The sequence below is a fragment of the Equus asinus genome, chromosome 13, assembly GCF_041296235.1.
Source record: "Equus asinus isolate D_3611 breed Donkey chromosome 13, EquAss-T2T_v2, whole genome shotgun sequence".
Classification (NCBI taxonomy): Eukaryota; Metazoa; Chordata; class Mammalia; order Perissodactyla; family Equidae; genus Equus; species Equus asinus.
Genome location: NC_091802.1, coordinates 46,228,719 through 46,255,896, shown reverse-complemented (window position 1 = coordinate 46,255,896; position 27,178 = coordinate 46,228,719). Strand labels below are relative to the sequence as shown.

At 35.2% G+C, this 27,178-nt stretch overlaps 1 protein-coding gene across 9 annotated transcripts in view; it reads right to left on the bottom strand.

Moving 5' to 3' along the window:
• The window catches only part of TANC2 (tetratricopeptide repeat, ankyrin repeat and coiled-coil containing 2), a 389,807-nt gene that overhangs the window by 217,662 nt on the left and 144,967 nt on the right, over nucleotides 1-27,178 (bottom strand). For 5 of the 9 annotated variants that reach the window (XM_044744785.2, XM_044744786.2, XM_044744788.2 and 2 more), the window contains exon 4: nucleotides 10,385-10,567. In XM_044744785.2, the coding sequence (XP_044600720.1) occupies nucleotides 10,385-10,567 (183 nt within the window). The remainder of the gene's footprint in view (nucleotides 1-10,384; nucleotides 10,568-27,178) is intronic. The other 4 variants (XM_044744791.2, XM_044744792.2, XM_070483443.1 and 1 more) reach the window with 1 other exon arrangement.

Genomic DNA, 27,178 nt, shown 5'->3' with positions numbered 1-27,178 from the left:
GCTATAAAACTGCATACTATATTCTCTTATAATAAAAAACATTATCAGTGGTTATTTCATTTCTTGTTCTATGTGTTGCATATACTATATATCTTTTCTTTCTCCTCACTTTTTCACTTTTTCATTTTCCTGTCAAAGATTTTTCTATTCTCTTAGCATTTTCAACAAACTTGTTTATGGTTTCATTGATCAAGAATTCTTTTTTTTTAGTTTTACTCATTTCTTCTTTTAATTTTATTGATCACATCTTTTATGCTTACTTGTTCTTCCATCTCCTTGAGTTAAAAGATTAGTAAATTTACATTCAGTATTTGTTTTCTGATAAAGGCATTCAAACATACATACAACATATATATATGCACACTGGAAAAAGGAATAAATTAATTATACGTATGCGTAAAATCTCCTGAAGATATAAGCTATGTTTTATTTCAACTATAATAATTAGAACATTCTGATAATTAAAAACAATATGAAGTAATTGCCATTAATGTTATACTGGTATTGATAGAACTACAGTATCAATATAAAAATATTATAAAATATTTAATAGAAAAAATAAAATGTACCTGCAATTGATGAACTAAGGCAAATGTAGAAGTAGAAAAATGTTAACATTACCTTTAGGAACTGGGGTGATTTCAAGTTACTAAAAGGGTTACTTTTGAAGGAATTCATTTCAACACTTACATTACCACTTTCCGAACAAGTCATTATAACATAATGGCTAAAAAGATCTTATACTGTGATAAGTAGTTTATGTCAAAGTTATGTGAATTATAAAGTAAAAATCACCTACAAAACTATAATATTTGTGCTAATTAGAGTTGTAAAAATTGCATCAACTTTTAAATTACGAAATACTTCAAATCACCAATAGGTCAGTTATTAATCCCCAAGCACCAAAGTAGCAGTAAAAAGCACAAAAAGAATAATATAAAAGAATATATTATCAGTTATTAGTTAACATTACTGACATTACTGAGAAGGCCTATAGGAAATATTAGAAGACTTGCTATGTAAATAGACTAAGTCACCACTGATGTATTTACACAGCTCACAAATATTCACTAAGTTAAGTCTTTTTTTCTGACTATCACTCTGATTGAATGTGTTATTATCAGAGCAGAAAGTATGAAACAATATATTAAGCCCAAGAGCTATGTGAAGACTACTGTGGCAAACACTATAAAGCTCTTTTCTCAACCTCTTCTAACTTCCACTCCTATAACACTGGACTGGAAAACCAAAAATCTACATTTTTCAGATTCCCTGAGTTAAGGTACACACGTGAGACCTAAGTTTTTACTAATCAGATGTACCCTCCCACGACTTCAACGAGGAAGTGAGAGAATGCCATATGTGGGGAGATCAGATCTTGTGGCAAACACTACGATGGAGGCATGTGGTTCCTCTGGGACAGCTGTGACAGAGGGAGCAGTGTTCCTCTAGGATTGTAGGGTGGTAGGAGTTTCCGGCTGCATTGTTCAGGCCCTCCTGGAGATTCTGAAAGCTATCATAACCCTTTACTAAATGTCTCTGTTTAGACTAGCTGGACAACTCTGTTTTCTACGATTGAGATCTTAACCAAACAACTACTAAGAAAAAGCAACTAGTGTGTCAGCTTATTAGCTTACCACTTAAATTGTACATCAAAAAGAACACATACTAGGAATCTTTTTTTTCCCACAGATGAAGCCTAATAATAACAACAGCTTTACAAGAAAATTATAGAAATGTCTTCCTGGGAATTATCTTCATTTGTAGCATATGCTATAATTTTCCTACGAAGACTCTACTTTCCTCTAGATAATATTAGTCCTCAAATGAAAAAGAATACATTGTAGGTACTAATGACCATTTAGAGATACAATGAGATGGGAAACTGAGCACAAGTTTACAAAGACTTCTTGTAAGTCAGTAGCGACAAAGCACAGTTCTACTGAAAAGTACTATCGTTGTTTCTTAAAATCTTGCATATACTAAGTCAAATTAGACGCTAAAACGTGAGTATCTGAGTCCAGAAATTCCTTTACACTGCTGATCCTCACCAGAGCAGCATATAAAAAGAACATCCTGGTAAATTCCACAACCAGGTTGACAGGTTAGTGATGTGATTTCTAAATCCACATCAAGTCCAAAATAGAAGAGGATGAAGAACTGTAATAGACGGGTAAAAACAGGGTAGTGAAAACTGACACATGAGAGTCTGTGATTAAAGGAGAAAAGAGAAAAACTGTAATGGTTTGGGCACGCTAAGTGTAGGAGCAAACTGCCATATCTTGATTAGGTCACCTAAGATATATTATAGTCTCGTTCAGTTTTTCATGTTCACAATAACAACTCTAAATCATCAAGAAAAGGTTAGATTAAGTTCAGCATAGAAGTAAATAGACACATTTTTAAAACATGCTCTTTCACAGTGTTTTTTTTAATTATTTAAAGAGACAAATGCTTAATAGTAGAGTAAAACAATTTACCTAAAGTAACTCTTCAGAGCAGTGATTCTCAAACTTTAATGAGCAAAACAGATTGCTAAAAGTATAGATTCTTAGGCTCCACATTTAATGAGACAGAATCTCCGAAGTGGGATTGATTAGGTAAATCTGGATACTCAGGAATTTGCATTTTTAAAGAAGTATTCCTGGCATTTCTAACGCAAGTGGTCTAGAGAAGACACAGTGAAAAACACTGTCCATGAGCATTTTACATAGGTGAAGATTTTTACTATAGTAAAAGTCACAAATTTGATCTCCCCCTTTTTTCTTTTTCGTGTGTGTGTGTATGTTTTGGAGAGAGTGTATAAAATTCAAAGAAAAGTATCAATTATTCAATGTCTGTGTGCCAGGCTGTGTATGTAGGCATCTCACTTAATTTTCATAGCAATTGTGTGAAGGTAAGTTATTACCATTTCTTTGTATTGGAGGAAACTAAAGAAAGCAGAAATTAACTAACTTGCTTCATATAACACAACAGTAAGAGGCAATGTTGGGATTCAACCTCGTTTAACAGCAAAGCCCATTTATTTCCGCTATACTTTTGGTTCTCACACTTGAGAAATGGATGAGGAGGCTCACAGGTGGGACTTTGGGTTCTTCATCTTTGTCTCAATCCTACAAAAAGCCATTTTGTTTGTGCATTTTGTTAGTTGAAGCCAAACGTACTAATATACTTCTCTTCCAAGTGTGAAAATCATTTGCTTTTTGTATAATAAGGCATAATTTTTGTGTGTGTGAGAAAGTCCCATCTAGGACAGAAATGAAACCATTCATAAGAAAAATATAAATGATTTACTATTTTGGCCCTTTCTCCATTAAGGGACATGTTGCTATTTTTGCAAACTTTCCGTAGTAGTGGTTGAATAAAAGGTAGGAAGACAAGACCTCTATATTTTAATGGAATATACATGGCAATACTAAAGGTGCTACCATTCTGCTGTAAATAAATATCACAATACTATAAATAATATTTCCACTCTGTATGAGTGACTTCCATTCAAATATGAAAAAAATTGATAGACTAAAAAATCATTTTCTTGTATACAAACTCCTGGTTATCTTCTTATAAAATCTAAAAAGAACAGATTTAATTATTTGCAAATCCAGTGTGTATAAACATCACAAAAGGATTCATTTGATAATATATGTTGACATTTAGGTGCTCAAAATATACATACCGACAAAGACTCTTTCCTTGACTAAACTTTATCAGGCTTCTCTGGGACCTCTTTTCTACTACACCCCATCCTTGGGCCTTATCCTCAAACCTGAAGCCTAGCCCAGTTGCAGCAAGAATGCTGCTAAGTCAGTTTAGCGAGGATCCCCTCACTCCTGATACCTGATCACCTCGTCTTCAGCAAGAATCCTGTTAAATTGGTTTTAGCAAGAATCTCTCTACCCTTGATGTCTCCTCTTAGTAATTTTCCATCCACAGCCACCCTCCCCATGTGGCTCCATGGTTATAAATCCTTAGTGGTTTTTAATGTATTCAGAATTGAGCCTAGTTCTATACTAAGTTCTTTAAATCTCTTTTTTACCACTTTAACTACTGTCAAGCTCTGATTTTCTGACTCACAATACTGAAATTATCTAAATTGAATTAAGTAATAAACCCCTAACATTCTCTACTTTTGGTTTAGTCTTCTAAGACTAAACAAGAATGGGAGTAAGAACCCCCTTTTCTCCAATCCTATCACTGAATAAACCTTGAGTTTACAACAGTATAATCTTTAACCCACAAGAGTAGAAGTCTGAATTAGAAACAGTACTTGAATGAGGTCCAGACCTAGTTTAATTAGTATTATTATTCCAAAGACCTTTGAAGTCTTCGTATACATTTTCTCATTTAACCTTAAAAAAATCTTTGGTAAGATACTTTATCCATATGGAAATTAAAATAGAAATATATAACATTAGCACTGATGGAGCTTAGACTACTGCACGTCTACTATATTTGTAACCTAATAAAATTCACTATAATACACATTGAATTCTAATTTTTTTCCTAAATTGCAAGATATTTACTCATACTACAGTATCATGAGTATGCTGAAATAAATCAGACTATGGACTAACATAATTTCTACATCCTTTAAATTTTCAAATTGGCTTTTCAATAATTTTCTCAAGACTATATTTCCATTTTATCCAAGATAAAAATGAGAAGTGACACTTATTCAATGTTTATTATATGCTAATTTGTATGTTTAAGAAATCTCATTTAATCTTCACACAACACCATACTTTTTCTAATAATAAAATTCACTAAAGCACATCTTGAATTCTGGTGAGAATTCCAAGAATAATTCCAAAAATTATTCTTATGTGAAGAAAATAAGTATACTAAAATATATCAGACTACCTAGATTAACATTACGTATAGGCTCTTTTTTAATGTCAAAATAGCTTTAAACGATTTTCCAAGATGTCTCAGAAATAAGTCAATGACTTCATTTGATCCATGATGAAAAAAATATTTTGGCCATGGCTGACATCTAAAATAACCAGGCTGCAGCATGATTAGATTGTTTATTGTGACTTATTTCCCATCTAAAGTGGACTGCCACACAGTCATTCCAATCTATTGGTAGCAAATACTTGTAAAATCAAGCCAAAAAATTTCTTCCCAGAGATTGGATAATAATCCATTTGACATCAGAGTATAAAGATTACTCCTCAAAAAAGCAGAGGGACTGACACGGCAATTAAATAAATTACCTGAAAGTCACCTTCCAAAGGCTCGAAACTCTTATTTGATATAGCTGGCAGAAAGTCATTCAAATCTCTTTTAAAATTATAATAATTGTTGCTAACATTTACTGACCGCTTACTCTATGTCAAACACTATCTTATGAGAATTACACCTACCAACTCATCCAATTCTCTTAATAGTCCTATGAGGTAGATACTATTATTATCCCTATTTCAGAAACAAAGAAACTAAAGTACAGAGACTTTTAGCAAATTTGTTCAAGTTTACACAGTTAGGAAATGACAATCATAGTCCATTTTGTTAGACCTCGTGAAATTTTGGAATTTGCACATGGTAAAAAATACAAACTCTATAGAAGGGTATATAACAAAATTTATGTCATCCCTCTCCCATTTTTGAGTTAGTGTTATTGTATCTCCACATTACCACCAAATGCATGCATGTGTGTATGTTTGTATTTATAATTTAAAATCAAACTGGATTACTATTACTGATATTTAGAATTTCATTTTTACTATATAAGCCATACTACATATATATATACACACACACATACGTATACATTTCAAACTTATTCAAATTTATTTGTAAAATAAATTCTTAGCAATAAAATTGCTGTGTCAAGGACTATGCACATTACAATTGTGATACATATTGTCAAACTCCCCTCAAAAAGGTTGTACCAATTTACACCCCTACCAATAGTGTGAATACTCAAAATTCAACTTTTACTAAATTTACAGTGTACATAATAGGCAAACAGTATAAATTTAGTAAGTGTTGAATAAGTGAACTATTGGTACTCCTAATTATCTATACTTTAAGGAGTATACTGAGGGGCTTTATGATATTATGAACAAAAACATCTTGAAAAGAGCACTGAATAAAAATCTAGAGAACTGTGACAATTCCCTTACCACAGATAATTGGGGCCAACAGTGTGTCTGGACACTTGCTTCCATACTTTCCTCAATGCATAGCAATATCCAACTAAACCGGCTTGCCCAACCTCTAGGTCTTCTAGCTTCCCTTTATTGCTTAAACCATTTGGCTATATCTTCTGTTACTTGAAATAAAAAAGCCTTAAATGATATACTAGATGCCTTGGGTGAGTCAGTTAACTTCCCTAAACCTCATTTTTTTTCATTGGTATAACGAGACAAATTTTGGAGTTTGAGGGCCTGGATATCAATCTTGGCTCTGAAAGTTTCCTAGCTGTATTACTTTGAGCAGGACATTTTACCTCTGTAACACTTAATTTATTCATTTCTAAAATGGAAATACATGTGAAGAATTTATGAACCAATACATATATGTCACACAGTAGGCATTTAAATGAGAACTATCATTATTATTATTACTCATTAAAAAGTATGACTTTTAAAACATGCAAAGTTTTAAAGTTTCAAATTGGTATCTAATGTTAAAATCAATTTTTAAAAACTTCTCACCAAATTGAAAAAAAAAAATATGTTAACAATAACAGCTAACACATTCTAAAGCACTTAATATTTACCAAACACAGTTTTAGGCAAGTATTAAGCAAGGTGATCACCATTCATGGGTAGGCATGACTACCCATGAGGTAGGACGTATTGATTTTCTTCTTTTACAGACAAAGAAACAGAAGCACACAGTAGTGAAGTGACTTTCTCAGAGCTGGAATATAAACAAACAGTATGACCACAGAGCCTGTTTCTCTCTCAACTACTTTTACTGTATTTAACTTGTTTTGGTACTGAATAAATAAGGTGTATACACATATACATACAGATATGTTTAAAAATTAGTTTTCAAGCTCCAAATTATATGTCTTTATTCTTGAGCAGGTCTTTCCCCATTCTCACTCCCTGAAGACTAAAGATAAGCGAAAGTATTTGGAAATAGAATGCCAATTTCTGCAAATGGGTCTTCATACACACCTGTGTGAAAGACTAAGCTAAGTATGTTAAGAATACAAAGGTTATATAATAACAATGATACAAAAGGTCACTCTTTCATTATATCTTATAAGATAAAACAAAAAAAAAAGACTTTTTTTCACCACTCCATTAACTTGTTAGAAGCCGAGACAATGACTATTTAAAGATCAAGGTTAAATATAAGGTTAACGAACATGGCATATTCTAGTCCCTCATACTTTGTTCTTTACACACTTACCACCAAAATTCAAGTGAAAGGTAAATCAGATCATACTACTTCCAATTCCAGCTCTGCTTAAAATCCTACAGAGTAGGCTCCTCACCATGACCCTAAAAACTGTCTCTGCCTACCTCTTCAACTGTTTTCTGCTACCCTCCCCTCTGATTTATTCTGCTGAAGCCACACTTGCCTTCTTTATTCCTTGAACACATCAATGCTGCTTTCTGCTTTAGGATTTTTGTTCTGGCTGTGTTCTCTGCCTGGAATGCTGTGATCCCAAATCTTCTCATGGTTGGCTTCTTTTTGTTATTCAGACCTCAATTCAAACATCTCCTCCTCTCATTCTCCCTGAGCACTCCACAGAGAGAAACCCTACCTCTATCCCAGTCTCTCTCTATCCCATATCCTATTTTATTATCTTCATAGTACTTGTTATCATCTACAATTAAAGTATTTATTTATTGGTTATATGGTTATTATCAGTCTCCCTTCCAACTGGAATATAAATACCTGGAAGGCAGGGGCCTTAATTACCTATTTCACTACTCTATTAAGTGTGTCTTAGAGCAGTGCCTGGCATACTGTAGACCCTAAACAAATACATGTTGAGTGATTGAGTAAAAAGCACAGAAGAATAATAAGCAAACTATCTTGACTAGAGCAGAAACAGGGGACTAAATATTAGAAAGTCAGAAGGAAAACAGAATAAGATGACTATTCTGGCCTTACTTATTCAGTTTTATTGGTGATATGGATACAGGAATATAAGGCACTTGGAAGGTTAAATGCACGGAAATGGAAGAATTAGCAAGTGTAGCCCTAATGGCCAGATTCAATTAATGCATTTTGTTAAGAACCATTCTCTGGAGGACATTTCCTTATGGTCAGCTAATCTTTCTCCATTCAACTTTGTTTTTACTTATTTATAACAAAATATAATTAGGAAAGGAACAATAACTGCTGAATAATTTACTAAGATTTTTAATTTAAATTTTCAAGTAATTTCACTCCAGGTTAAACCAGAAAATTCTTATCTGCTTCACTTGGCAGAAAATTGGCCACAGGAAAATTTTCATGGTATCCTCTTTCAGGAAACAGATTTCTTTCATTCAGAAAATTAATGCATTTTCAATCTTTAAATTCTCCACTATCCTACAGCCCTTCATAATCTCTTCAGCAAATAAAACTATTCGAGAGGATACATATACTTCAAACACTGTTAAATTAAAACTGAATAGTTCATACATGTAATTAACCAAGTATACCTCTTATTTCTGCTTCCCCATTTCACCTCTGTGATATTAGGAATGTTATTGATTTTGTTATTAAATGTATTAATCTTTTAATAAAGGTTGCCTATAGAAATTGAAGTTCAAACTGGGATAGCCAAATGGGACAGGAAAATGATCTCTCTTCTACAAGGAAAGTGAATTTTTCTTGCTATTTCTTCCAATGTGTGTGGTAAAATGAAGCACATCACTTGACAGCCATCAGATTTGGTTGTTTGTATTTTCAGTAATCCATAATACCTTAAATTGCAAGAAAATGGGGCACTGAAACTTTATTCAAGCCCAGTCACATAAAATTTATCCTATTTTTAGATATCAGAAGGGAATAAGTATTTTAGTAAAATGCCACTAACCTATTTTACTGATTTTTATCTAATGACCCAAGAATCAAAGTACAATGTGACTCAATTATTTGAAGATGCCAAAAAATCAATAAACAATATAAGAGGCATGACTTATGCTTTGTGGAACTACAGAATAAAGAAATACTATTATTTTAATGAAAATTATAAACACTGTAAAAGTTTCATTCAAAATAGATTGAAGAGTCTAAAAATTCCACTTTACCCTCTCTCTTATTTTCTTTTGAATTGTCGTACGATAATCAAACCTCCCTACTGTCCAGCTCAATGCCAGACACACAGGAAGTAGACAATATATTCTTTGGGAATGACTTAATTTCTTGCCTCCACGCATATAACATATAAATACCAGTCAACTTACTGACATCAGATATACACTGATAATGTTAAAAGAAACCTAACAAAGTGACCCAGTCTTACAAATTTTCACACAAGTATTGATAAATATCAATCAACTATTAAAATTTCTTCCTTGAAAAAGCTTAAAAGGACAAAAGACATTTAATAAACACACAGTTTCACACCTAAGAACTTGCTCTGAATGGGCAATACATCTTGTGAAATCATACTAAAGTTGAGGCAATCCACAACTTATGAACTACAGTAAATGTTCCAAGAAGTTGGAAGAACATACAATGGGGAGAAAAATATCTAAATCAGCTTTTAAAAATAGATATGAGGGGCTGGCCTAGTGGCATAGTGGTTAAGTTTGCACGCTCTGCTTTGGCAGCCTGAGGTTTGTGGATTCAGATCCCAGGCATGGACCTACATACTGCTCATCAAGTCATGCTGTGGTGACATCCCACATACAAAATAGAGGTAGACTGGCACAGATGTTAGCTCAGGGACAATGTTCCTCAAGCAAAAAGAGGAAGATTGGCAACAGAATTTAGCTCAGGGCCAATCTTCCTCACCAAAAATAACAACGATAATAATAATAACAATAATAATAAATAGATATGAAATATGCGAATCAGGATTTCAAACAAAAATATGACTGATGTACCTTTGCTGAACTATGAAGCTCTTATTATCCTAAAATTACAATATCTCCATCTGTTAATCTGACATGGACAAGCTGATAAATGAAATCAGAACAACAGTGTATTCTGGCAAAACTATAAATTTCCTGAAAGCCTAGAAAAACATGTCCCCAACAGATGGATCATTTAGAAAATAAATACATCAATCTGTCAAACCGAGTACTATCCTAATTCCCCAAATTAAAATCAGTAGAAGCTCCACTTTCTAAGAGTCTGTGACATTAGGAAAGCCAAAAAGGAAAAACCTAAAGATGCACATAAACATATCTGATATGACCTAAAGTGTCATACTGTTAGGTTTCCTGTTAAACATACTAAATTTAGGTAAAGTCCTTACCAGTTAACTTCTTCACAGGTTGGAGCCGAACACTGATAGACTGATGTGTGAGTAAGGGGGAGGATGGAAGAGAGCGAGACATGCCCTCCATAATCCGAATGTGCTGCATACCTTCACTCACTGGAAGTGGTGGGACGGCGTAGTCTGGCTCAAAAGCACAGTCGCTTTCTGTGGAGACGCCACCTGTTAGAAGAAGAAGACAGAACAAAAAAGAGGGTAAGAAAAGATTCTTTCTTCTCTATTAAAATTTATCTTTTAGGATGATTCAGAATAGCATATAGTGATATTGGTTTTCACTGTGAAAAGTCAAATGAGGTATTTTCCACACATATAATCATTTCTATACTTACTGAGTACTTAACTCCAGGTCTAGCCCTAGAAAATCTGAAATGGGTAAAAAGGGTTCCTCCTTGTAAGGGGCTCACTATCTCATGAATGATGCAGTCATATTAAAAAAAATAATTATAGTACAATGCAGTAAGTGTTACAGTTAGAACAACGGTCTGCAACTTTTTTTCCCCTGATAAAACAAACATGAAAGAAGATATTCACCTGCTTGACAATCCAGTATGTGCAATTGCTAGTAGGATCTTGTAACTCTATTTCTTACCTGCCTTCTCCAAGAAAGTACGTGAAAATACAAGTGAGCACGACTGACATTATATAGTGATCTTTGAATCTGTACTAACATTTTAAAAAGAGTAAATTATATGCTGTTTGCTTCCACTTATATACTGTTGACTTCTACTTCTGGTAATGGCAGATTACACACTTCAGACCAACGTTTCCCTAAAACAAATTAGAATTATATATATCTTTAAAATCTTCCTGAAGGCACTGGAGAGTTAATAGCATGATGAAGAATTGTAAGGAAAAGACTGAAGCCTGGCATTTGGGGCTACATTTTACTTAGTGGCATCTGAGAGATTAAGGAGCTACTGACAGTTAACAGAGCTGGGAAGACAAATACTGGAATGCTGGGAGAACCAAGTTGTGAAGGGGGAGCTGGTAAAACTGCAACACTTTTGTTTGGAAGCACAAAGGGCTACACTCTAGCAGTAAATATGAAGCGAAACTAGACTGGCCTTTACAGGACTGAAGCTTAGTTCCAAAAGTCTACCACAAAATTTAATTAATTAATTGGATTGCTAGTGCCTGCCAAAAACAAACATAAATCTTCTCTGAGGAAGATAACATCATCATAGGTCTCAAATTATTTCCACAATTTTTGATACACAATATCTTGTCTTTAACAATAACAAAGAGATAAGATAACCTAAAAAAAGTAAATCAGAAAGATCAGGCAGAAGAAATAGTTTCACAGGGGATACAGATTATGGAATATCGAGGCACAGAATTTAAGTAGCTTGCTTAACATTAAAAGATTAAAATACTTAGGAATAAATTTAACCAAAGAGGTAAAAGATCTATACACTGAACACTATAAGACACTGATGAAAGAAATTACAGACAACACAAATAAATGCAAAGATATCCCATATTTAGGGACTGAAAGAATTAATATTGTCAAAATGTCCATACTAACCAAAGTGATGCGCAGACTCAACAGAAATCCCTACCAAAATTCCAATGGTAGTTTTCACAGAAATAGAAAAACAATCCTAGAATTTGTGTGGAACCACAAAAGACCCTGAATACCTAAAGTAATGAAGTAACCTTGAGCAAGAAGAACAAAGCTGGAGGCATCACACTTCCAGATTTCAAGTTATATTACAAAGCTATAGAAATGAAAACAATTTGGTACAAGTATAAAAAGTAGACACATAGACCAATGGAAGAGAATAGAGAGCCTAGAAATAAAGCCACACATATCTGGCCAACTTATCTTCAACAAGGGCACCAAGAATACACAATGAGAAAAGGATAGTTGCTTCAACAAACAGTGATGGGAAAACTGGATAGCCATATGTAAAAAAAATGGAATTGGGTCCTTATCTTATATCATATATAAAAATCAACTGAAAATGGCTTAAAGACTTAAACATAAGATCTGAAACCATAAAGCTCCTAGAAGAAAACATAGGGGAAAAGCTGCTTGAAATTGGTCTTGGTGATGCTGTTTTGGATTTGACATCAAAACCACAAGCAAAAAAAGCAAAAATAAATGAGAGTACATCAAACTAAAAAGTTTCTGCACAGCAAAGGAAGTCATCAACAAAATGAAAACGCAACTACGGAATGGGAGAAAATATCTGCAGACTATTTGTTAGATAAGAGGTCAAAATCCAAAATATATAAAGACACATACTCAATAGCAAAACAAACAAAAACAACCTAATTAAAAAATGAGTGAAGGACCTGAACAAACATTTTTCCAAAGAAGACATACAAATGGCCAAAAGGTACGTGAAAAGATGTTCAACATCACCAATCATTACGGAAATGCAAATCAAAACCACAATGAGATATCATGTCACACCTATTTAAGACAGCTATTATCAAAAAGTCAAAAGATAACAAGTGTTGGCAATGATGTGGAGAAAAGGAAACCTTTGTACATTGTTGATGCGAATGTAAATTGGTACAGCCATTATGGAAAACAGTATGGTGCTTCTTCAAAAAGTTAAAATTAGAACTACCATATGATCCAGCAATCCTAACTCTAAGTACGTATCAAAAGGAAATAAAATTACTATCTCAAATGTTCATTGCAGCACTATTCACAGTAGCCAAGATATGGAAACAACATCAGTGTCTGCCAACAGATGGATAAAGAAAATGTGATTTTATACAGACACACACACATACACACAGGAATGTTATTCAGCCTTAACAAAGAAGGAAATCTTGCTACTTGCAACAACATGGATGAGCCTGAAGGACATTATGCTAAGTGAAATAAGCCAGACACAGAAAGACAAATACTACATAATCTCACTTCTTTGTGGAATCTAAAAAGTAAGGTTGAACTCATAGTAACAGAGGAGAATAGTGGTTTCCAGGGGTTGGAGACTGGAGATGGGGGAAAAAGGGAGATGTTGGTCAAAGGGTACAAACTTTCAGTTATTAGATGAACAAGTTCTAGGGACCTAATGTACAGCATTGTGACTACAGCTAATAATATATTGTATACTTGAAATCTGCTAAGAGAGTAGATCTCAAGTGTTCTCACTTTAAAAAAAAAGGGAACTGTGTGAAGCAATGGCTCTCTTAATTAGGTTGATTGTGGAAATCATTTCACAATGTATACATTTATCAAAACATCATATTGTATACCTTAAATAAATACAATTTGTATTTGTCAATCATATCTCAATAAAGCTGGGGAAGAGCCAGAAATTAAAAAAAATAAGCACATAATCCTACATGAAGTGACAATAATGTGGTCTGAACTGAGAAGTAAGATTAAATCAAGCATCTCACTTAAGGTTTCCAATGGTATTACAGTTGTAATTTCACCATATGTAATTCTAATTCATTTAAAAAACTGCTGTAGTATGTCATGTATTACAATTTAACCAGTCTCTTGTTAATGGCCACTTATGCAGTTCTTTCTGCAGCATTTCTGTAGATCCTAGATATAGAATCACTGGGTCAAAAGTGCTGAGAGTTTCTATTGAGAAATACTGACCAAATGCTGTATTAAAAGCCTGTGTCATGTTGTATGCAAAAAAAGAAAAAAGAAGCAGCATGCTTAATACTTGAAGAAAATAAAAGTTTAGAATTTCAGCAATGAATTAAAATTACGAAAATAAAAACTCAAGAGATGGATTGAAAAATAGATTAGACACAGATGAAGAGAGAATTAGTAAACTGGAAGCTAAAACATTTTATCAAGAGTGAAAAGACAACCCTGAGAATGGGAGAAAATATTTGCAAATCATGTATCTGATAAGAGTCTAGAATCCAGAATATATAAAAAGCTCCTACAACTCAACAATAAAAAGACAAACAACAGAATTTAAAATAGGCAAAGGCCTGAATAGACACTTCTCCAAAGAAGATATACAAATGGACAATAAGCACACGAAAAGATATTCCATATCATCAGTCATTACAAAAATGCAAGTCAAAGCTAAAATGAGATCCTACTTCATACCCAGTAGGATGGCTATTAAAACAAAACAAAACAAAAAATGGACAACAAAAAAGTGTTGGTGAGGATGTGAAGAATTATTCATAACAGCCAAAAGTGGGAAGAATTCAAATGCCATTAACTGGTGAAGGGATAAACAAAATGTAATATATCTATACAATGGAATATTATTTAGTAATAAAAAGAATGAAGGCCTGATTCTTGCTAAAATATTGGTAAACTTTGAAAACATTATGCTACATAAAGAAGCCAGACACAAAAGGCCACATGTTGTAAGAAAGATTCCATTGTTCAGAACAGGCAAATCCAGAGAGAAAATAGAATAGTGGCTTCCAGAGACTACCAACCAGGAGGGAGGAATGGGGAATGATTGCTTAATAGGTACAGGGTTTCCTTTTGGGGTGATGGATCAGTGATTGTTGCACAACACTGTAAATGTACTAAAAGCCACTGAATTGTATACCTTAAAATGGTTAAAATGGTGAATTTTACCTCAACAAAAAAATTTATGTAGAAATTTACCATCTACTCACATATTTCATAAAACCAGAAGCCTAGTAATCATTAATTTCTTCCTGACACACCCCTTTACAACAAATGCATTAGCAGTTTTGCAAATTCAACCTAAAATAGATTACAAATCTGCCATGTTCTCTCCATTTCTCCTACCACTGCTAAGGTCCAGATCACAATTATCTTTCCCTCAAACTTCTGTTGGTAGAAATCTAGGATTTATTCCTTCTCCTGGGATTTTAGAAATTTTACCAGGATACATCTTAACTTTTTTCTTCTCACTAGTCTCTGTATCCTTTCTTTTACTTTGTTGACTAATTCTTCTCTTCCAATTGTTGTTTTATCACTCTCTGGGACTACTATCAGAAGGATATTGTATCTCTTAGACCTATTTTTCAAGTCTCCTTCTCTCATAGATTTCTAATTTTTGGGCTTTCATGAATAGACTTGAGACTTATTAACATGGAATTATAGTATTTTACAGGCTTATAAACAGAGAGCCATGCCATTAGTGTAATTCCCTAACTGAAGAATCCTTTTATTGAGAACAATCAGCATTAGATTTTTTTAAAGCAACGTATCTAGAAGAATGCATTTGATTTAGTGAAGCACCTCTTTTCACTTGAAATGTTCCAGTGTTAAAACTTAGCAGATAATTTTAGAATCTAATAATACTCCTTAAGGAGTAATACTGCAATTAGTCCAGTCTGGATGTCCTAGTTTACTTTTCTGCTTAAAAAATATTTTCCTCCATCTTCCCTGTCCCATAAATTGTGCTTGAACTCATTGTAGCTATAGAGAAAAAAACTAAAAATATATGTTTCATGTAAAGAAAAGTACTGGTAGGCATTCACAGAATTTAACTGTATTAGTTAGTTTTTCTTGGGTAACTAGCAACCACAAAATCTCAGTAGTCTATAACAACATTTTCTTTTATGCTCAGGAGTCTGCAGATTGACTGTGGGTCAGCTGATCTAGGTTGGGCTATTGGGCTCAGAACCACTCCAACGTGTCTTTGATATTGGACCCAGTCACTGGAAGGGCACTGAATATGTGGGGCACGCTCTTCTCATGGTAGATCACAGGGGTGCAAGAGGCCAAGTCAAATCAGAGGAGCATATTTAAGACCACTATTCACTAAAGTTCCACTTGGCCCACTTCAGTGGGAACTACTGAAAAGATACACAGCAAAAGGAGTGGATGTAAAATACTGTAACAGGAAGGAAGTGAAAAATTGGGAATCCAATTTACCAAGCATGTAAGACAATATTTACAAATATTCCAAATTACTCAATCTTCCTTTTGTACCTTCTTTCCCTCCTACCGCTTTTCCTGCTTTGATCAACCAAAGCAAAGTTACTGAAATAATGTGATGGAGATACAGCAGAATAAAATAAACTGCTAATCTGACAGAAAAAAATCAGTTATGCTGGAAACCTGCTAATGAGACATTCAAAAACTGAACTAAGAAAGCACAGAGATATCAAGCATATGGACACTAAATAAATGTTAGAAGTAATTATGATTCAATAAAAATTTCAGTCATCACTAAATCTTATATTTAATACAAATGATTACTAGATATAAAAGTTCAAGTTAATAAAGAAATTTCCTAGCTTAAGGCAATATCTATTCTAGAGAACCGTCTTCTCAATTTTTAAGTTACATAAGTTAAAAACCTGGAGCTGGTCCAGTGGCATAATAGTTAAGTGTGCACTCCACTTTGGCAGCTCAGGATTTGTGGGTTTGGATCCCGGGTGCAGACCTACACACCGCTCATCAAGCCATGCTGTGGCGGCGTTCCATATATAACATAGAGGAAGATGGGCACAGGTGTTAGCTCAGTGACAATCTTCCTCAAGCAAAAAGAGGAGGATTGGCAACAGATGTTAACTCAGGGCCAATTTTCCTCACCAAAACAAAAATGAAAACAAAAAAACCTCCAGCATGATAATTCATTGACCTGTACACATAATTTGTGACTATTTCATTTTACATGCTATTAAAAGTTTATTTCTAAAAAGTACACAGAAAAACAAAACATAACATGGTGATAAACTAGCCCCTAAAGTCAAAGTGCTTTTACATATTTCAGAAACAAAGAGGTTTTGTCTAAATTATTCCAAACATTCTTTTAATGCAAGGCTTATATCATTCTGTGACTCTGTAATATTCTCATGACAAGTCCATACATTAGGCAGAAAACAGGTCAAGATAAGTGTAATAACTAGTGCAGGATCATGTAGTCAGACAGCATGATTGTCTATGCAGAAAATCATAAGGAATCTACAAAAAAAGCTGCTAGAAAAAATGAGTTAGGCAAACCAAAGGTTACAGAGTCAACATGCAAGAATCAAATGTCCTTCTATATACCAGCAATGAACACCTGGAAAATAAAAAATTTAAAAAACAGTCACATTAAAATAGCACCACTAAAAACATTAAATAAATAGGAATAAATCTAATAAAATATGTACAATAGCACAATATTTGTATGCTGAAAACTACAAAACACTGATGAAAGAAATCAAAGGCCTAAATGGAGAGAGATACTATGTTTGTGGATCTGAAGATTCCCTATCATTATGATGTCAATTCTCAAAGAGATCTATGAGTTTAAACCAATTCTAATGAAAATCCAGCAGCTAGTTTTTTCGTAGAAATCAACCAGCTGATTGTAAACTCTATATGTAAAAACAAAGGAACTAGGATAGACTAAATAATTTTGAACAAGGAAAAACAAAGTTTGGAGTGCCACAGTACCTAATTTCAAGACTACATGTAAAGTTACAGTAATCCAGCGAGTATGTGGTATTTGCAAAAGAATGGACACAAAATCAATGGAACAGACTACAAGAGTCCAAAAAAAGACCCCAACAAATATAGTCAACTAATTTTTGACTAAGGTACAAGGGCAATTCAAAATTGAAAGGTTAATCTTTTTCAAAAAACATATCTGAAACAATTGGACATCCATATGCAAAAATATAAACTTTGACCTATTAAAATCAAATTGAAATGGATCATACACCTTAAGGTAAAACTAAAACTAAAAAACTTCTAGAAGAAAATGTAGAAGAAAATCTGTGTGACCTCGTGTCAGGAAAGGTTTTTTACAATGAGCCCAAAACAGATAAACCACATAAGAAAAACTGATAATTTGGAAGTCATAAAAAAGAAAAATTTCTACTCTTTAAAAGATACTGTTAAAAAATGAAAAATCGGTACTGATTGAGAGAATATATTTGCAAAACACATATCTGATAAACAATTGGTTTTAGAATATAAGAACTCTTTAAACTCAACAACAAAAAATTACCCCAATTTTAAAAATAGGCAAAAGATCTGAACAGACACATTCACCAACTAAGAAATATGGAAATCAGATAAGCACATGAAAAGATGTTCGACATCATTAATCATTAGGGAAATGCAAATTAGGAGATGTTACTACAAACTGAGTGAAATGTCTAAAATTAAAAAACAAAATGCTGACAAAACCAAGTGCTGAGAAGATTGAAGTAGAACTCTTACATATTGTTGGTAAGAATACAAAATGGTATACAACTTTGGGATACTGTTTGGCAGTTTAAATATAAACTTACCATATGACCCAGAAATTCAATACCCAGACATTTACCCAAAGGAAACGAAGACACACGTCCCCCCCGCCAACACATTCAAATAGCAGACATTCATAATCTCTAAAAACTGGAAACTACCCAAATGTGAATCAACTGGTGAATGGATAAACAAATTGTGGGATATACATACAATGGAATATTATTCAGCAATAAAACAGAATAAACTACGGATATATGTAAGAAAAAAATCCAAAAGATGGATGAATCTCAAAAGCATTACGGCACAAGAAGCCAGAGTGAAAAGGCTACATACTGTATGGTTTCACGTAAAGAATATTCTGAAAAATACACAACAGAAAACAGTAAATTAGAACAGAAAACAGATCAGTACTTGCCAAAGATTAGGGACGAGAGAGAAAGACTGACTACAAAAGGGCATGATGTAACTTTATATGATGATGGAAGTAAGCATACCTGATTTTAGTGGTAATCACATGACCATATGTGTTTGTAAAACTTCATAGTACTATATACTTAAGAGTGGCAGGTTTTACTGTATATAAATTAAACTTCAATAAACCTGGGTTTTTAAAAAACCCTACAGTTCTTTGTGACAATATTTTAACTGTACTCTTATGATTTGCAAACTTTTCTGATTGCGTGTTTTATTTCGATGAAAGTCTACTTTCAAAAAATACACAGAAGGGGCTGGCCCCGTGGCCGAGTGGTTAAGTTCACATGCTCTGCTGCAGGTGGCCCAGTGTTTCGTTGGTTCGGATCCTGGGCACGGACATGGCACTGCTCATCAAACCACGCTGAGGCAGCATCCCACATGCCACAACTAGAACGACCCGCAACGAAGAATATACAACTATGTACCGCGGGGCTTTGGGGAGAAAAAGGAAAAAAATAAAATCTTTAAAAAACAAAAATACACAGAAAAAAATAATAGCACAGGTGATAAAGTGGCCCCTAAAACAAATGTAGGGCACGTCAAACATAATACACGTAATAACAATGCATAATTTGTCAAAGGGTTTTCATACTTTTTTTCTTCTTCTCTCCAAAGCCCCCCAGTACATAGTTGTATATTCTAGTTGCAGATTCTTCTAGTTCCGCTATGTGGGATGCTGCCTCAGCATTGCTTGATGAGCGGTGCTAGTTCCGCACCCAGGATCCGAACCAGCAAAACACTGACCCACCGAAGCAGAGTACAAGAACTTAACCACTTGGCCATGGGGCCAGCCCCTCATACTTCTGAAACAGAGGGATTTGGCCTGAATTATTCCCAATGTCCTTTCAAGGCAAGGTTTATACCACTGAGTCTGCAATATTCTCACAAGTTCATGTATTAATCAAAAATGAGATGAGAAAGTTTAATAACTAATACAGGATCACATAGTCAATTAGCAGCAGAAGACAGTTAGAACCCAAAATCCTTACCATAGTCTATGAGTCCCTACACAATCTGGCCCAGCCTAATTAATTCTCTGACCTCATCACACCTCTGAACTTGTCTGACTTCATCATTTCCCACTTTCCCCCTCAATTCACAAACTTCAGTCATACCGGCCTTTCAGTTCTTTCATCTGGGCAAATTTGTTCTCAACTTATGGACTTTGCCTCTTTTTTCTGCCTAAAACACTTAGTCCCAGTATCTTTGCAAAGCTGGCTCTCCTTTGTCTTTAAAAGGTCCTAGCTCAAATGTCACCTCCTCAGAAAGGCCTATCAGGACTAATCTCAAGTTACCATCTACTCTTTTCCCCACCTCTTATTCACTATTACATAACCTTATTTTATTTTCTTGATAGTATTTATCATGACCTGAAGTTACCTGGTTTTTTTATTTATCTCACTCCTCTAGAATAAAAGCATCATAACAGTAGGGATTTTCTCTGCCTTGTTTATTGTTCATGCCCCTCGGCCTGATTAAGACCTGGGAAGATTTGGTAGCCTCTGGTGGGGCAGGGGTGGCACAGTTGACTAGGCCTCCAGTGTTCTGTGGGAGCCTAACTTTGGCCCTTCCATCTGACTGGGATGCTCTGCCCTAGGGTTTCCTGCTGGTGTTTTCTTCTCACAATCCCAGTCTCAGCACAGAAAGAACATCTTTCCTTACAGAGGCTTTAATACATTGGGTAGAATCTCCAGACACAGTTGAAGAAAAGTAGTGACAGCGGGCATCAGGGAGGGAAAACGTTCAGCTTTTCACTATACTCTACGCATGAATGAGATGCAAAAACAAGGGAACCTTAGTGAGATAAATTCTATGAATGTAATCCGTTTGGAAAAGGCTTCAGAAGGAGCACTAATCTTATTACACAGGAGAGGAATCATAGAGGAGAGACAAATCATGAATGCAAGGATTCTAGGAAAGTCTTCAGTAACCATTTTTCCCTTCAGAGATGGGAGAATGCAAAACGAAGAGAAACGCTTCAAATAATTTCAGAGTAGGAGAGTATTTGGTCTATAGTCACCCCCAAAATATACATGAGATCGCAGAGAGGAAACAAACTTTATTAATGTAATCAGTGTGGAAAATTCTTTAGAAATATCTCTAGTCTTGTGGTACGCAATAGCAAATACACTGGGCAGAAATTCTATGAACAAAAAGACGTCAGGAAAGCCTTCAGCAGGATAACTCATTTTACTTCTTACCAAAGCATCCACACTGGGGAAAAACTCTACAAATGCAATGACTGAGAAAAAGCCTTCACTAGGAACATTTAGCTCACAACGCCTATATGAATACACACAGGGGAGAAACACTGTGACTATAATGAATTCATAAAAGTTTTCAACTGGAACTTTAACCTTACTGAACACATATGAGTACATCCTGAGAAAAAAGTCTATGAATGCAATGACTGTGGGAAAGTTTTCGGCAGTCACTCATCCCATGGGAAAAATGTAAGCACATACACAGAAGAGAAACCTTCTATGTGTAATGAATTTGGGAAAGGTTTCAATGATCCCTGTTGTCTTCACAGACATATGAGAATTCATACTAGAGAGAAACCCTATGAATATATACCACGTGGGAAAGACTTCAGCCCAAAATATTCCCTTGTTCTATGTAAGAGAATTAATACAAAGAAACAAATCATATAAGTGTTTTACAAATATCAGTAAGGATATATATTTGAAAAACAGGATTAGGTTCCAGTTTCAGGAAAGATGAAATAAGCATACTCCACTTTGACTCTCCCCTTGAATGCAACTATGAACCCTTGAAAGGATGCACAGAGCTCACCTCCAGTTTCCTAATAGGGAATGAAAAAAATAAAAGAAAACTGAGAAGCACTGGTGAAGTTCACAGCCCAGGGGCACAGACTTACCAAAAGTCTGAGATCTAATCATAGGACTATAGAAAGCTTCACTTCCCCAACACCTTATCATTACTCACCATAGTTCATTTTACCCAGTACATCATGTCCACCTTTCAGCAGAAACTTACAAAGCATACTAAAAGGCAAAAAACATTTTGAAGAGACAGAACATGCATCAGAACCAGACCCAGATATGGCAGGGAGGTTGGACTTATCAGACTGAATTTAAAAAATGAAATATCTAGGTATAATTCTAACAAAATATGTACAAGATCTATATGAGGAAAACTACAAAACTCTGATTAAAGAAATCAAAGATCTAAATTGACAGAGAAATTCCATGTTCACAAAAAGGATCAATATTGTCAAAATGTCAGTTCTTCCCAAATCGATCTACTAAATCCAATGCAATCTCAATCAAATCCCAGGAAGTTATTTTGTTGATATTGACCAAGTGATTCTGAAGTTTATATGGAGAAGCAAAAGACCCAGAATAGCCAATTCAATATTTAAGATGGAAGAACAAAGATGGAGGCCTGACACTATGGAACTTCAAGACTTACTATAAAGCTACAGTAATCAAGGCAGTGTGATACTAGTGAAAGAATAAGACAAGTAGATCAATGGAACAGAAGAGAAAGCCCAGAAACAGATCCACATAAATACAGTCAACTGATCTTTTGACAAAGAGCAAAGGCAATACATTGGAGAGAAGATAGTCTTTTCAACAAATGTGCTGGGACAACTACACATCCACATTCAAAAAAATAAATCTAGACACACCATATACTCTTCACAAAAAAATAACTCAACATGGATCATACACCCAAATGTAATATGCAAAACTATAAAACTCCTAGAAGATAATCTAGATGACCTTGGGTGTGACAATGACTTTTTTTTTTTAATATGAAGCTTATTTATTTATTTATTTTTTGGTGAGGAAGATTTGCCCTGAGCTAACATCTGTTGTCAATCTTCTCTTTTTTTTTCCTCCCTAAAGCCCCAATACCTAGTTGTATATCCTAGTTGTAAGTCTCTCTAGTTCTTCTATGCGGGATGCTGCCACAGCACGGCCTGAAGAGCAGTGTGTAGGTCCAGGCCCAGAATCCGAACTGGCAAACCCTGGACCGCCAAAGCAGAGCCTGTGAACTTAACCACTCGGCCATGGGGCCAGCCTCTGACAGTGACTTTTTACATACAACCCAAAGGCATCATCCATGAAAGAAAGAATAAAAGCTAGACTTGATTAAAGTTTAAAGCTTCTGCTCTGTGAAAGATGCTGTCAAGAGAATGAGAAGACAAGCCTCAGACTGAGAGAAAACATATGCAAAAGACACATCTGAGAAAGGGCTGTTATACAAAATACACAAACTCAGTAACAAGAAAATGAAAAACATGATTAAAACATAGGCAAAACAAGTGTTAGAGAGGATGTGGAGAAGAGGGAACCCTTGTACACTGGTGAGATTGTAAATTGGTGCAGCAACTATGCAGCTAAATTTACAGCAGCCAAGAAATGGAAACAACCTAAGTGTCCATTGATGGATGAATGGATAAAGAAGATGTGGGGTATGTGTGTATATGTATACACACACACATATACATATATATACATACACACAATGGAATACTACTCAGCCATAAAAAGAATGAAATCTTGCCACTTGCATCAACATGAATGGATCCTGATGGTATTATGCTAAGTGAAATAAGTCAGAAGGAAAAAGACAAATACTGTATGATTTCAATCACGTGGAATCTTTAAAAAAAAAAACCAACAAGACAAAAATAAACTCATAGATACAGAGAACAGATAAGTGATTATCATAGAGGAAGGGTGTTGGAAGGTAGGTGAAAGGAGTAGAGGTGATCAACTGTAGTGCAAGGGATGGCAAGGAGACTTCTGCGGGTGATCACTTTGTAGTGCATAAAGAAGTCGAATTATAATGTTGTACATCTGAAACTTATATAATAATTTTGAAAATGGGCAAAAGATCCGGACACCTCACTAAAGAATATATACAGATGGCAAACAAGCATATGAAAAGATGTTCACATCGTATGTCCTTAGAGATTTGCAAATTAAAGCAACAAGGAGATACCACTACACACCTATTAGAATGGCCAAAATCCAAAACACTGACAAGCAAATGCTGGCAAGGATATGGAGCAACAGGAATTCTCATTCACTGCTGGTGAGAATGCAAACTGATACAACCACTTTGGAAGACAGTGGCAGTTTCTTACAAAACTAAACATACTCTTACCTTACAGTTCAGTAATCATGCTCCTTGACACTTATCCAAGATACTTATATCCACACAAAAACCTGCATGTGGATGTTTATAGTAATTTTATTCAAAATTGTCTAAACTTGAAAGCAACCAAGATTCCCTTTAGTAGGTGAATCAATAAACTGGTACATCTAGACAATGGAATATTATTCAGCACTAAAAAGAAATGAGCTATCAAGCCATAGAAGACATGGAGGAAACTTAAATGCATATTACTTAGTGAAAGAAGCCAGTTGATTCCAACTGTATGATATTCTGGAAAAGGCAAAACTATGGAAACAGTAAAAAGATCAGTGGTTTCCAGGGATTGGGGAGAGGGAGAGAAGAACAGTCAGAGTATAGGGGATTTTTAGGGCAGTGAAACTATTCATTATGATGCCATAATGATGGATACATGTCATTACACATTTGTCAAACCCCATAAAAGGTACAATACCAAAAGTGAACCCTAATATAAACTATGGACTTTGGGTGATAATGACGTGTCAATATAGGTTCATCCACTGTGACAAATGTACCACTCTGGTGTGAGATGTTAATAAGTAGGGGAGGCTGTGGGTGTATGGGTACAAGAGGTATATAAGAACTCTTGATACTTTCCACTTAATTTTGCTGTGAACCTAAAACTACTCTAAAATGTAAAATCTATTTTTAAAAAATTTAACTATAAAACACAAGAAACAAACCAGAAAAGAATGCCTAGAGTAGCTATCTGAGGACTCTGAAGATAAACAGTAGCAGGCAGATTGGGAAAGGAGCACAGAATGTGAAGCTCCACTGAAGTGGTGGTGAGTTTACCATGTTTTTTCCTCAGGTATCACCTGGCCTGGACTCAAAGGCAGCCCAAAACTGAGAAGCGTACACTGAGCAAGAAAAGGCTCCAAGAAAATTCCTCCCTTTCTGGTGGGGAGCAGGAAAGGGTGCCCTCATTGGTCTGAGAGATGAGGAGAAATCCCTCTTTTTTCCCTTCTCTTCTATCCCAGTCTCCAGGCAATTCTATGGCAATAGCAGCAAAGAGCTGGTAGTAGCAACTGGGGTGACACCTAAACTCCGGGAGAAGGGAACCCTTTTCTCTGACCCCAGGAATTGTGACCCAAGAGTGTAAGGCAAATCCTCATTGCTTTTTTTTTTCTGTCCTCTTATCACCTGATCTGGATACAGATACAGCTGCAGTAATTGAACAGCAAACAGGAAAATTAGAGTGCTTGTTTTTTAGCTAGAGTACTGGGAAAGGGGGGCCTGAGGAGCTGGAACGTGTTGGTGAAACTGGGCTGAGGCAAGATACCAAGAAAACAATCCCATCAAGTTGTGTATGAACTTCTGGGCTCACCTCTGAGCTCTGCGTGCATGGATCTAACCCTAAACAGCATACCATACGCTTTGAGAACAGTGCAAGAAGATATACCACCCCTCTGGGCCCAGAACGGTCACTGGGTCACATACATGGGACTGATCTAAATAGTACTGCAAATGCTTAGAAAACTGAACTGACATTGGAACTGCAGCCCCCAGAAAGCAAGTAGGAATTTGTGTCCTGAATATAATCAGGTCGACTGGTCACTGACACAAACAAATCAACATTTTCCTTAGGATTTAAATAAAACCCAAGGTCTCACATCATAATAGTCCAAGATATAATGCGAAATTATATGGCATATGAAGAAACAGGAAAATCTCAACATGTGAAGGAAAAGTCAATAAACTGATGTCATTCCTGAGATTACACAGATGTTAGAATTAAAAACCAAAGACCTTAAAGCAACTATTACAACAACGCTTCAATAAGGCAAACATTTTTGAAATGAACAGAAAGATGGAAAGTCTCAAAATCTGCTGTGTATTTTACATATACAACACATCCCTTTGGACTAGCCACATTTTAAGTACTCAACAGCCATATGTGGTCACTGTACTGCACAGTGAAGTTCTAGCCCTATATCCACAATCAAGTTCAATCAGTCTTTAGAGTATATGGTAAAAAGAGTGATCCAATCACTAAACACTGGAAAGATCCAACAGTGATAACTCTTACCACATCCTTATTCAACTCGTCTACATGGGCTCTGCAGAAGACAGACCAATCTTGGAGAATGACAGTGAATTTTTGTAATTTATTCAGGTTGTGACTCCCACTGCTGCTACTGTTTTAAATGTGGTTTTGCTGCTAAAGCAAATTAACATATCTCTGGCACCTGGTTTACAGCTATTGACCTGAGAATGAGATCATCATAAGCACTACACATTGAGCTGTCAGGGTCAGCTGTACATTTTCACTGTCCTATCTCCTATTAATTCTCCTGCTCTAGGTAATAATCTAATCCATAGGGCACCATGCTGCTCTACTACACTGATAATTTCATGCTGATCAGACTTGGTGAACAGGAAACAGCAACTGATCTAGATACTGTGGTAAAACACAAGTATGCCAGAGGGTGGGAAATAAATCCCACAAATACTCAGAGATCTTCCACACTGGTGAAATTTCTGTGAGCCCCATGGTCTTAAGCAATTCAAGATATCCCTTCCAACGTGAATAAGTTGCTGCACCTACTCTCACTTACTACTGAGAAAGAAGTACAATGCCTAGTAGACCTTCTTGGATTTTTGATGAAACTCATACTTGACTTAGGTACGCTACCATGAACAATTTACCAACATTGCTGGAAGCGAGAGAGGCCCAGAAGAGGAAAAAGCTCTGCAACAAACATGGGCTGCTGTGAAAGCTGCTTTGCCCCTTGGGGTGTATCAGCCACCAAGATCCAACATTGCCTGAAGTATCCATGGCAGTTGGGATCTTGTATGGTGATTACTACAGAACTTTAGATGCATCTCAAAGGTAGACCTCTAGTATTTTGTAAAAAAGCTATGCCATCCTGTGCAAATAACTATTATCCTTTTTTGAAAAACAGCTTTTGGCTTACCACAGGGCCTTAGAATGAATGCCTGACCATGGGCTACCATGTGACCTGAGCAGTACACCATGAATTAAGTATTGTTGAACCAACAAAGCAATATGG